This window comes from Sparus aurata, chromosome 18, assembly GCF_900880675.1.
Source record: "Sparus aurata chromosome 18, fSpaAur1.1, whole genome shotgun sequence".
Taxonomy (NCBI): Eukaryota; Metazoa; Chordata; class Actinopteri; order Spariformes; family Sparidae; genus Sparus; species Sparus aurata.
In genome coordinates, this window is record NC_044204.1 from 29,704,316 (window position 1) to 29,717,615 (window position 13,300).

At 42.7% G+C, this 13,300-nt stretch overlaps 1 protein-coding gene across 1 annotated transcript in view; it reads right to left on the reverse strand.

The window, feature by feature from the left end:
• Nucleotides 1-3,951: 3,951 nt before the first annotated feature.
• Nucleotides 3,952-13,300, reverse strand: part of LOC115568911 (dystrophin-related protein 2-like) — a 77,524-nt gene continuing 68,175 nt past the window's right edge. The window contains exons 13-16 of the mRNA XM_030396652.1: nucleotides 11,306-11,463; nucleotides 7,923-8,089; nucleotides 4,914-5,025; nucleotides 3,952-4,092 (exon numbers count right to left, since the gene is read on the reverse strand). Of these exons, the coding sequence (XP_030252512.1) occupies nucleotides 3,952-4,092; nucleotides 4,914-5,025; nucleotides 7,923-8,089; nucleotides 11,306-11,463 (578 nt within the window). The remainder of the gene's footprint in view (nucleotides 4,093-4,913; nucleotides 5,026-7,922; nucleotides 8,090-11,305; nucleotides 11,464-13,300) is intronic.

Consider the following 13,300-nt stretch of genomic DNA (forward strand, 5'->3'; position numbering starts at 1 on the left):
GCTATTTGTAATTTGGGTTGTGAGTTAAATTACAGTCTTCGTATCTGCTGACAGCTGCATTTAAGTGTGTTATAATGTGTTTCAAACACATTGGTTAATTGATTATATAGTGCTTATATGAGATAAATTGTGAGTGATACCATGCGTGCACACTGTTTGAAGGCATTAACCCAGTGATCACATTTATTCTCTCAAATAAAATCCCTATCTTATTTATTCTCGTGCGGATAAAAGACGCCCTGAGTGATGAAGTGGTTTCCTGACTTGCATAAAGATAAAGTTGGCTATGAGTGAAGTTGCTCAGATGCTATATAGATTAATGGACAGATCTAAGACAATTGAGTCCATCTTGCATTTTCTCAGCAGCCTGGGGAAAGTAAACACCGACTTTATCTGTGAATGTGTCTCATTCAGACCGTTTCACAGTGACCACATTTCCATTTCTGTTCTTTTTGTTCATTTTGGTGAAGGCAGAGCTGAAAAGTATACCAGGAAAAACACTTCAAGATTATTCTTTTACAGGTATTGTGAATGCGATATGACTCAGTCTAAGTGAAACATTGAAGCATGCCCGGAGAACATTGGTGGCTGGGGGATTTTAACCTCGGTGGTATTTCTGAAAAATACTTCAGATTCAAGCAAATAAATGGCAGAGTATCACCAGAGGAGCTGCTAACTGCTGCTACCGCTAAGCTCGATTAACAGTGAAGCTAGCTGTCACACCAACAGCCAAAGTTTTAATATTGAGTCAAAGACGTCTTTGTCAGCCTGTTGAACTATAGAGATATTTAGAAGCTAAAACAGCATCAAGCAACCATACAAACCTGCACTGGTGGTCTAAAGAAGACCAACACTCCCCCAGGTGCTCTGAGCTCCCAGTCCGGACAGCTGCATGGCTAACTGAGCTAACTAGCAATACTTTTGGTGGCTTGTCTGGTGATATGCCGCGCCACTATTTGTTTGGAGTATGAAATCGCCAGGTGGCCCAAACTTACACACCGTATGTACTGAAATTCTACCTTTACACAGAAAAAACTGCAGCTACCGAGATGTGGATATTGCACTTGGCCGCACTGTGATCATGATAATATTTAAATGAATTGCTCAGCCTCAGTTGGCGGCTACAGTATTGAGCTAGTTAAGATCCAACACCAAGCAAATTGTGCCGTAATTAGCAACAAATGAGTTAACGTAGGAGGATGCAACAGAGAGGTATTAATGAACGGAGGAGAAGAAAGGGCTGGCAGAGAGAGAGAGAGAGAGAGAGAGAGCAAGAGAAGGGAAAGTGGGGAGAAATAAATGTGTAGGTGGGAAACAATAGAAGAGAGGGAACGAAGATAAGAGTAAAAAGAAAAAAGGCACGCAGGAAACAGAAAAACGGGAAAAGGGGGGAGAGATAAGAGGGGTAAAGAGGACAATTGTGCCTGCTCTCCTGTTGGTGTGTGTTCCCTCTGTTTTGGCAGGGAGTAAGGCAGTTGTGTGTTGGAGCCTCGGGGAGGTAATACACATTGGCACACACACACACACACACACACTACAGGCTCAGAGGAAATGTGTGTGTGTGTCCGGCTCTGCGGTACTGTGGGCAGAGCTGGCAGGGGTTTGGGAGTCCAGTGCTGTGCCCTGTTTATAACCTGTCAGACAGACACTAATCCACACCAACAGCTCCCAGGTGACCAATGGGCTCACTGCCCTCGCAAGTGACAAGCCGCTAGGCACGCTGAACCCCGCTGACCTCCACACACACTCGCGCACAACAACCACAAACTGCTCTGCTTGTGTGCACCAGCATGTGTTTGTGCGGAGAGGGAGCGTGAAGGAAACTGCTGGGCAGTACAGTCTCAGCCTTGGCTGGAGTACAGAGCACAACGCAGCCAAATCAATACTTCAATCAGTTTGAGGCGAAGACTAAAAGGGTGAGGGAGCAGGGGAGGCAGGGGAGGGGAAGAGGCGGAGGCAAGGGTGGAGTGAAAGGGACAGACTTTGTTGTAATGATTTGATGTATAGCACGGCTCGGTGAGCCACGTACCTGCTGGCGTAATGTTCAATCCTGCTGTGTGTGTCTGCGTGGGGCAGCTTGGGCGAGGAGCACGGCCTGGGAACAACACAAGTCGATGTCAACACACCACCGAGGCAATATTAACTCCAAGTGCAACCGTATGGTTGGTGGAACGCTGAAGCTCAAGTTAACTCAGAGATATTTACTATAATCCAGACAAAAAAAGAGTTTTGCTGGTGTTGGTGAACATGTGTGAGGAAAACTTTCAACAGAAATCCGATTAGTTTCACAGAGGAGGGAAGAAGTACATTTATGCAAGTGCTATGAGTAGGATGACTTAACACAGAATATGTACTTGCAAGGTTCTGACGCTTTTAAGTCGAACAATACCTACTCATGACCCTCCATCACTGGTTGCATACATGTCCATGAGCTATGAGTGGAGATCAGGATGTGGAGCAGCATACATTTACAGTACCAGCTTTTTAATAAGGCAGAACATGATCACACCAAGATTATCACGTATTCAGTTTCAGGTCATAATGTTGATGAATACATCGACGGACCCTGAAACTCTAGCGTGTTGAAAAGACTTCCCCTTCACCACTGACGTGCAGGGATAGCTACTGGATTTATACAAATACATCTCGACTATGTACAACGGAAATCAGTTTATCTTGTTTTCTATGATGCTTTCCAGGTGCTTCGATGGATTCTATGATGTTTTTATCAGTGTGTGTAGATATTCAGTGTATTATATACTAGATTATACAACAGAGGAAGCTTATAGTTGAGCACAGGGGATTTAAATATCTACCCTGCCTTTTCTTGCTCTGATGAACACATGCTTTGTGTTAGGTGCTGCACCTCATTAAAAAGCTCTTATTATTACTGTGTGCTCCAGATCTGCTCACTCCACATCCTGCCTCAGTTGTCCTGTCTCGTCTTAGCACCCGCAGACCTTATTATATGAGCAGTTCAACCAAAAGATATCATTCTTAAACCCTTTTCACACAGGACTTGTATTGATAAATATAAATAAATGAGCTTGAGTGTGTATTTATGTCTGTAACCCATGCAGATAGTGGGCAGATTAACTCTAATGTCAGTAAATACAAGTATATTGCAGACTTCACACATCCCATGTGAATGAATCACAAAAAACACAAACTTGGGGTAGTAATTTCTAAAACACACAAGGTCCCCCAGAAATACTGGTCCCCTATGAATAGAGTTTTTAGTCATTTAGAGGTAAAACTACCCAACATTTCACAGGGAAAAAAGCAAAGATTTGAACATTAATCACCTTGCAACACCTTAGATTTATCTGAAAACTTGCTTGAGGGGTCCACAGCCCCAAGGCTGTAAACCCCTGTAGGAAACTGCCCCACAAGATGTATAAAGAAAAGTCAGAATCAGCTCCTTTTAAACCATCTACAACAATAAAATGCTCATCATAAATATACCAGTAATATTAATACAATAATGTTGTGTCATCTCTGCCCTTTGGGACTGGATGGAAGTATTAACTCATGTAACATTTGAGGTTATGAAATTTGACCCAAACGGAGACAAAATGAGCCAAAACATGGAGCCATAATCATGCTAAATCTTTCTGGGTACTGCCGAAGCCCTCAGCTATGCTTCTTGATGATCTCATGGATTTTGGTCTCATCGTCGCTCTTGTTTTTTCCCCTTTGGGTAAGACTCACTCATGTGAACAGAGCATCTGATACAGACTGAGATCACAGGAATAGTATTATGTTAATTCCAAACACAGAGCTGTCCCTTTAACCCATCTCAGAGAGTCAGAGGGGCCCAAAAAATTGTCAGAGCATGATAATTAGCCTGCAACAGTGAGGGTTGAAATTGAGACAAAGTGAGAGGCACATGACAGAAAGTAGAGAGAGAGAGAGAGATTTGTGAATCATTCAAGTGTTTTTGTGTGGGACTCACGTCTCCGAGCTCTCGGCTTCCAGCACAGACTGCACCGGCAGGTAACCTCTCTGAGGGTGTTTGGTGAAGTACTGCTTTGACCTGAACTTATTCTTCAGAGTCTTGGCAAAGTCTCGCATCTTCTCTCCCGAGGTTGTCTGGAGGTGGATTTAGGAGGAGAGGTTGGTTGGATGAGGGGTAAGAGGTGAGGAGACATATTACACCGCTCAAGAATTATTGTAAATGTTGCTTTCTTCCAAAATGACCTCATCTGAAACTTACCCACTCTGTCTCTGTACTGGTTTTGTCTTATTTTGACTTTAAAGGAACTCATACCACCATCTGCTATAACTCACTTTCTCCTGCTCTCTCTGAGTCCTCATTCTCTCTCTCTCTCTTTGGCTCTGTACTTCTTGCTTACTCTATCATGGTAGAAATCTCAGGGCGCCTGTCTGCCTCAACGCTGTGAAAAACTGTCGCTAGCTAATATAAAATATTGTCCAGCGGAAAAAAAAAAAATCATTGTAGAGATGGCCCTTTGCCATATTTTACAGCTCAAAATTGATTAGAGATTAAATCTGGCACCATCCGACTACAGCGCTGCAGCTACTCTGTCGGAATTAACTCGACTTCGGAGACTGTGCGGGCAATCGCTTAAGAGTCTGGTTTTTATTGGGGTTTAGTCCACAATGTGGGCTCCAAATAGCACTTTATGTGTGCACTATGTGAGCCAGAGAGGATGTAACTGCTGAGTGGTACTCAATCTCTGCATGCTATAGATCTGGACAAGGCGGTGTAAGCGTACGTAGCAGTGTACACTCAGATGATAGCGATCTTACAGTGGAGAGGAGGCTAATCTATGTGTGGCAGCAGGAATACAGAGATAGGAGTATTTCTTTCAGAGACAAGCAGAGTTATATTCGACCCTGGGGCCTTCAATTTTGTATTCGGTCAGAGTGCTTGATAATGTTTGTCTTACTGGGGTGTAGTACTCCATGATGGGGTAGTGCAGCTTCTTTCCCTTGGAAGTGCGGCCGGTTAGAAAACATGTCTGGCAGATGTCCACATTGAACTGCTTCAGACTGCGATACCTGTCAAGATCAATACAACACAGAGGCTGAATTGATGTCTGCGAGAGAACTTGGCAGAGTGGAGCAGCATGTGTGTGTGTGTGTGTGTGTGTGTGTGTATTTGTAATGCTATTTTTATGACAGCCGATTTGAGTTACAGATGCTGGGAGTAAAGGCCCCCACACACCGGCCCAACCGTTGGACGTCTGAAGCGTTTGGAGAGACTCGGACGAGGTCGGGAGCAAATATGTTTGGTGTGTTCAGGTGCGTCGGAAGTTTTCAGAGCCACGCGGACGTTGTCGGATCCGACTGAGCATGCGAAGTCTGAGGAGGTGGGCCGTCGGACGTCTGAGCCATTGGATTCTCTAATTGGCAGTGTGCTAGCGAATCAGCGCCATGTGTGGGAGGAGCGGAATACTGTTTGCGCATTGGTTTTCTACGCACTCCGTTCCGTCATTTCTTGTTTTCATGCTTTCGAGTACTGACATGAGACTAGCTGTTATTATGTCCGTTCAGGACAAATTAATCTGTGTTAATTTAGTAATGCCTCGCTGCATGTTTAGTATGCAGCTGTTTTTGTCTGAAATAGTTAAGTTTCGTTTTAATCGAAAGTAAAGAGAGTTGCGCTCATAAACCTCTAGTCCAGCGTCACCGGCTTATCGCATCTCGCGCAAGCGCAGAATGTACACACTACTGTGAAGCTGGCAGCACGTCGAAGCGGTGTGTTCAATGCAACTTTTGTGCCGAACGGGTCAGACGAGAGGCAACAGAGTGGTCGGAGAGTGGTCGGGATTTGGGCTGGTCCTCACTTTCAGACATACCTTCAAAGGGCTGTTTGATGTTTAGGACTTGGTTTTAGGAGTAGGGTTATAATTAGGTACAGGTTAGGTGGAGTAGTAAAGTACTCAGAGCCTCTCCCTATGTTGACCAACGACAAGTGTTATGTATTTAGTTTTGATAGTTTAGGTCAGGGGCTGGTGAATGCATCATGTCAATGAGGGTCCCCATAAGGCAAACTGTACAAATATGTATGTGTGTGTGTGTGTGTGTGTGTACACTTGTACTTGCTACATAGTGAGGACCAAATGTTTTAAACCACAAAATGAGGACATGTTTGGTAAATGAGTACATTTTGGCCTCTTCAAAGGATTTGTTTAAAAATAAGGTTAGGTTACGGAAAGGTGTATCCTAACCACTACCAGTGTTTTTAGCATTGAGATATGGTAATCCATGCCTTTGTGTCCTCCCACCTGGACTACTGTAATTCAATTTATTGTAATTCAATTCATGATAGATGCCATTACCTGATTATAGTTAGTCCAAAACTCTGCAGCAAGACTCCTCACTAGGACCTTGTATCTCTCATATCACCCCAGTTTTGGTGTCACGTAACTGCCTTACGGTTAAAGTCAGGATCCAAGTCAAGATCCTCCTCCTCATTTTCAAGGCTTTGAATAATCTTGCTCCAGAGCAGATCAGTAATCTACTTACACCGTGTTCCTCTGCTAGGCCCCTCAGGACCTCTGAACACTGCCTGCTGTATCTTGATTAAGAATGAAAACACAAAGGGACTGTGCATTCGCTGTCCTGGGTCCAGGCTGTGGGACGGTCTCCCCCTGGGAATCAGTCTCTCGGGTCTTTTAAATCTGAGTCGAAGACCTTTTTTTTCTGAGTGTTGTTGTACTTGAGTCTTGTAAACCATGCTGCTCTGTGACACTTATAATTGCCTTCATAGCGTTAGTTGTTTTGGCTGTGATGGTTTTGCCCCATTTGTGTCATGACTTTTTATCCTCTTGTAAAACACATTGTGACCAAGGTTTTAAAAACCACTTCATAAATAAAATGACTTGCTTAGTTGTGTTAAGTAAGTAAGTTGCTAAGTATGTGTGTGCAAGCAGAATGAAGGGCTGGTGCATGTCTGTGTGTCGGATGTATTCTTGTATATATGCACCCTTTTTAATAATCGACTGTATCTTAAGTAATATCTGATGAATTGTGATGACTTCCTGCTATGTGCTTTCACATCAGCGTATGACTGTATGGATGATACAGATAAATGGTACATTCGTTACTTGAGTTCCACATTTATTAAACAAATTTGAGGTTTGAACACATACACAAACTCTTTTCTCTACCAGATATTTTCAGGATCGAGAATATATTGCATAATAACAGAAGCAGCATCTGCACACTGCAGTCAGCATGGGAGGCAAGTTTTCAATCAGGGACCTTCAAGCAGGATGCTTAAAGCCTCAATAAATTAATACTATTGGACAGACTGGTGTGTGTGTCTGCTCCTCTTATTATTATAAACTGTATTTTAGTTCCAGAGCCACCAACAAGCTGTTATCCAATGAGCAGTGATTCTTATTTACAATGAAAACAGAAAACACCAGCTGCCACAATTGACATTGATTTCTTTGTTTCTCCTTTAGACTTTCAAAATGATCCCACAAGTAAATCCATACAGTTCTCCAATTTTATCTAACATGTGTATGTCTCCATGATCTCCCTTACTGTAGGTTTCTAATGAGCTATTGTGAGGCTCTGCATGGTGGCTTCAAGACTTTAAGTCTTGATATAATTACAACTAGTGAGTTTTATAAAAAATCAGTCACATGCAGTTGTTATGAGCAGTAAAATGAGCTGTAGGGGCCAATGCTGTTTTTTGTACCAGGCAGTAAACATGCACATTTCTGCTGTAAAGGCATTTTTTACATTGGGTCTTATGGGGATTGAGTCTTTTCAGGGACAGCCTCAAGTGGCCATTTGAGGAACTGCAGTTTTTGGCACTTCCACTCGTACTTACTTTTTCGGCCTTGCTGGAAAAGTTTCTGTTTGGTCATCTTATGTCACATGCAAAATAAATACTATCTGCATGTATCTGTGTGTCAGTTTACCTGCACTGGCATGCCTACCTGAAGCCCTTGATGGGACACTGTTTGCAGACGTAACATTTGGCCTGGTGCTTTGTCGACTCTGCAGCAGTCACGCGGTGGAGGACAGGCAGCCAAACCATCGACTGGGGCTCCAGGCTCATCCACTCCAGGAAGTGAGATACCTCGATGGCAGGTTTCCCTGGGGCCTGGGAAAGGAAGGTGGGAGGGATGAAAGAAGTGCAGGAGACTGTAAACAATCCAAATATAGAAAAGACAACACGGCAGGTACAATAAGTAATGAGGAGAGGGTACGCTTCCTTTTCCAAAGGTGGTCCAGCAGTGAGCGAGTGTTAAAAAACAAGAATCAAAGAGAATACAAAACATAAAGAGGAGAAAGGCGATGGTGAAAGAAGATGTAATACACTGTGGGACATCTTTTGCTTTCATGTAGCACCTCAAACAATTATAAAAGTAAAACACAGAGATAAACCATGTGTCTGTGTGGATACTGAACATGTGTTTGTGTGTTTGCAGACTCACCTTATTGAGAATTCCAGAAAGTGGGATAAAAAGGAAGTCAACCTAATAAAAGAATGACTCGCGAAGCGCTGAAAATCCGTGATGTGCTAAATTCTCATTAAGTCTGCATCAGAGATGCATTAAGAGGTTGATTTCCCTGGGGCTTCTCCACCGCTCAAGCAAAGTAGCATAATAAATGTGTGTGTGTGTGTGTGTGAGAGAGTGTGTGTATGTGTGTGTGTGTGTGTGTGTGTGTGTGTGTGTGCGTGCAGACTGATCACACAGACTGTTAGGTGTGCAGAAGTACAGAGTCTCCGGGGGATGAAGGAGCTCCTTTCTGGTAGTAGAGTAGCCAGCTTTGCTTCACGTGGGAGGTCAAACAGCAGCCCCTCGCATACCGAACACCTGGAAGTGGCACTGACTATGCTGAGCACGCCGCTGCATCTAAAAGCAGCACGCTGAGCAGATGGGATGCTTTCAACATCAGTGGAAAAGTGGAGTGATAAACATCGAGTCATCCATCAAAACTCTGCGATTTCTGCAGCATATATTCAATAAACGGCGTGTTTTTTTATGTTTGTAAATCAAACAGATCATCATAAAACCCATCTCACAAAATCAGAAAATATTTACTAAATGCTGAATTATTCCCCACAGTTGAATTCAACCTAATACCCTCTGTTCGGACCAGCCCCTTCAGCATAATCATGGTGTTCTGTATAACCTCCTTGCTCTGCATTTTCTCTGCCTCAAGACAATCCATCTGCTCCTTCGCCAGCAGTCTAAAAGTCAATGTCTATGTGAGGAGGCTGCAAATGCACATCTCCACTAAGTGATGTCACTCATTTCCAAGCCAAATGATAAACAGCCAAAAGGGTCACCCTCAAATTTTGAATTTCATTGACATTTTATCTTAACGCCCTGACATGCAGGAAATGGAAAAAAGGGATTGATTTTAAGCATTCGTGGCTGATACAGCAAACACGGACCAGAAGAGAGCGTGCATAACTAGGACCTGATGTAAAAATTAGGAAATTTAAGGGCTTTGCATAGGCCACCAAAAGCTGGGTCCTGTCGTGGATCTAATGTCACAAGGTGAAGATTCTTCGACTTGTGCCAAAAGCACAAGCTCAAAAGCATTCAGAGCACACAAAGAAAGGAAAGATGAACATGTGTCCGCATTAGCTTTTGATCTGTGGGCTGCCGGACCTCCCTTCAGCATATCAATATTCCAATAGATCTTAATCTGTCAGCTTTCCCATTTTAACTTCCTGGATCTCACAGCCTATGTATGGTTCGTAACATCATGCATTATCTAGCACTGACTCTAGTTTATGAGCATTAAAAGCAATGCAGTGCAATATTAATGAGATGTAATGTTTGTGTGGTGCAGCTGGGGCTTCTCTAGTTAGAATAACTGAGATGATGCGTTTAAGTTCTTCTTCTGAAGGAAAGTCTGACTGTGCTGATGTCAGTGAAACACAATGAGCTTCATATGGCTGACAGCATCCTGGTGTGACATGATAATTTTTTTCATACTTTTGATGGAAAGCATTCAAAGGCAACTGCTTGATTTTACCAGTTTCTGCCTTTGAAATTCTGTCAGTGCTGCGCTTTTGATGGAAGCCATCCGAAGGCAACTGTTTGATTTTGTCATTATTATTTCAAGTGTCTGCCTTCTAAAATTCAGTTTCTGTATTTGTAAAAAAAAAAAAAAAAAAACGTCCTGTCAGAAACTACTCAGATTATCTGGAGGTCAACTATTATGTCCCAGTAATAAATATATGAGCCGGTTTGAGATATTGTGTATCAATACTCTCTCATTGCATCAATACCTTTTCAAATTCCTCGTTAATCACTGATTTAAATTTCCACTCGGATGCATTTTTATGATATTTCATATTTCTGAGTCATTTCTTGACAATGTTGATGAACCACACAATTGACTTAATTCTGTGCTCAAACTTAAAAATATCACGCTGGTTCTAAAATGGAACACTGACGTCTGAGTATAAACAAGGAGTCAAGTGTCTTTCAGGCTTGGCTTATATGGTTGATAGGAGTTGTGTGACTCCTTTAAGGAGAGAGCAGTGAGTAAGTGTGTGAGTGGCCGAGCAAGAGAAAGCGAGAGAGCGATGCTGGCTGCACTAGAGGTGTTGATCGGAGAAGAGGGAAGGTTTAGCAGTGAAGTTGTCTCGTGGCAGTAAATGTACAGTACAAGTTATATTCTGACCATGAATAAACACCCCTCAGCTTAACCATTAAAGAGGAAGAAACAGTGGCTGGAAAAGGATTTTAAAAAGTCCAATATGCAGGAATTTTGGTACAAAACATTACAAATTTCAGAATGTGAAGAAGGGTTGACATCTGTGTATTGTGTTGCATGCAAACCAGCAAGCATTGGGCCATCCTGACTGGTAAAACCACTCTGAGCTCCCCGTCTGGATCGCTAACTGCATGGCTAACTGAGCAAACTAGCAACTACAGCAGTTAGCGGTTACTCTGGTAATATGCTACCTGCTCTTTGTTTGGATAGACTTCAGCCAGGTAGACAATTATTACACATTTGCACCTTTAAGAATTGAAACGAGTACTATAAAGGCTTACGAGTGGTGCTGAGCCTCTCACTTGCATCAGGTGTTAATCTCCTGGATCAAAAGGGGAATTGTACATTAAAATCCATAAGAAGTTCACAGCTGCAGCAATTGAATGCTGCGACTAAAATTGCAAAGCAAGAACAGTGTTTATCTGGTCAACTCGGGCACACTGAGCGCACAAAGTATTCCAGACAGACTATTTATCTGGTCTTATTGTCAATGTGTGTGCATACATGCAGCAAACTGTGCGCACCGCTGCCTGTCTGCAGATGTGTTTAATCGTGACATGCATGGCGGCGTCCTCACCACGCGAAAGCAGCTGCGGACACTGGGCTCCACGTTGCTCCCCCCGAAAGCAGCGACTTCGCCTAACTGGCGGGGGATCTGGATGGCTTCATGGAGCAGCAGACTGAGGTGACGCTGGTCCGTCAAACCTCCAGGACCAGACACCTGCCTGAACAAGTCTGCAAACCGCCAGAAAACACATAAGGTAATGCATCAATTATGCAGTGCTTAATCTGATCATACACCATGAACAAGCATGAACTGTGCACCGCTTAGCATGAGAAGCAGCCACTTGCATTTGTGTTTTCATTACATGCATTTTCCTACACGCCTACATCTGCAGATTGATCATTTGTATTTATGTCCATGTTCTCAGCTTTTTTTTTTCAATGTAGTCACAAGCTATGTAAATTAAATAAATACAATCAAAATGTACATTTCAAAGGCAAGCATTCACAATTTAGAAAGTGTTTCACTCCTTTATCACAATAACATCACTTTAGTTTGGATATCACTTAATGTTGAGTTTGTCACATTTGGTCTTTTTTAAAAACCCTTAAAAAAAAAAGAAAAAAAACTTCATTTCAGTGACACACTGACAGAGAGAGAATCGGTATCAGAGGCCTGGCTGGTCTGCATTGAGATGAAAGAGATGAATAAGTGGAGTCATGTCAGGTTTTGGATGAGGCCTTTACCAAGCTAGCTGGGACTCTGGCTGTCACTGAAAAGATGAATGCTGACAGGCGTGTGAGGGCGCTGCATAATGCCAGCATAAGCATCGCTCCTGTCTGTGCACTTATTCAACCCTACAGGGACAATGCATAGCTTTAACACCTGCATGTTAAACAGCTTCCTCTATATAGTTCTCATAACCAGAGCAGAGGTGTGTGTGACACTTTAAATGTTTACATTGAGCTGTTTGATAGAGATGCAGCCTGCAGTAGTGCAAACCTCACAGTGGGATGATGGTATTCCTGGAGCTGGCTGCACAAGCCATAAACTATATGAACACACATTACTAAAGATGTTTTAAGTCTGTGATTTTTTTTTTCCAAATTACCTGTTGGTATGAATTTACAACTAAATTGGGGGAGCACCCACAAAGCCCTAGGGTGCAAATTCATGCTGCACATGGTCCACAAGGCAGATTCACAGAAGTTTAGCGAAAAGTACAAAGGCATAACCAACCAACCGACCAACCAACAGACTCTGGTCACTATATTTTTTAAATTGCGGGAGGAAGTTGAGACACAGTGTCAACCTTCATAAACAGTCAATGGACCAAATGTTGGAGACCAACATTTAAATCTCAGTATTGAAACTAGCCACACAAACCCAGCATACATGTTGAAAGAACAGGTTTCACTACGTCAGAAACTGATTTGGGGGAATAATTTTGGAAGACTCACCAACTTCTCAAGCAGTCACAAAGCTTTGCTGATGTGAAAATGAGAGGCAGAAAACCAGTGACAGACCAGTAAGTGGCCCCTTTGTCGAATTACGTTTGAAAGCAGCACATGTAATGTTATGTGTCTACAAAACGGTGCATGTGTAGAGGGCAACGTTAAAAAAAAGCAGTTCTTAAGATATAGTGGGAAATCAAAAATGAATGTTACCATAAAGTCATATGATAAAACACATTTTTGAAATAATGACAAGCATATTCCCTTTTTTGAATCTCTTGCCAACAACTGGCGACGATGGAATAAACACCCACCATCTGCATCTCAAAGCACGTTGATGCAAATGCCTCAGATTCATTAGCAAATATTATTCCAATGACGTCTGGAATTTGGCAAAAAGAAAAAGGATCAGTCAGAGAGACGACAAACTGATAAGGCCACCACATGTCTACCTGCAAACGCGAAAAAGAGTGCTGACTCTCCTCTGGGACCACCAATTGAATGCAAATCTGTGAACTCTCAATCTTGAAGAGCTCATACAGATGGTGTGCCATGCATGAATTACCCCAGGCATGGAGTTTGGCTGTGTGTTGTCTCAGATCCTGTATTAATT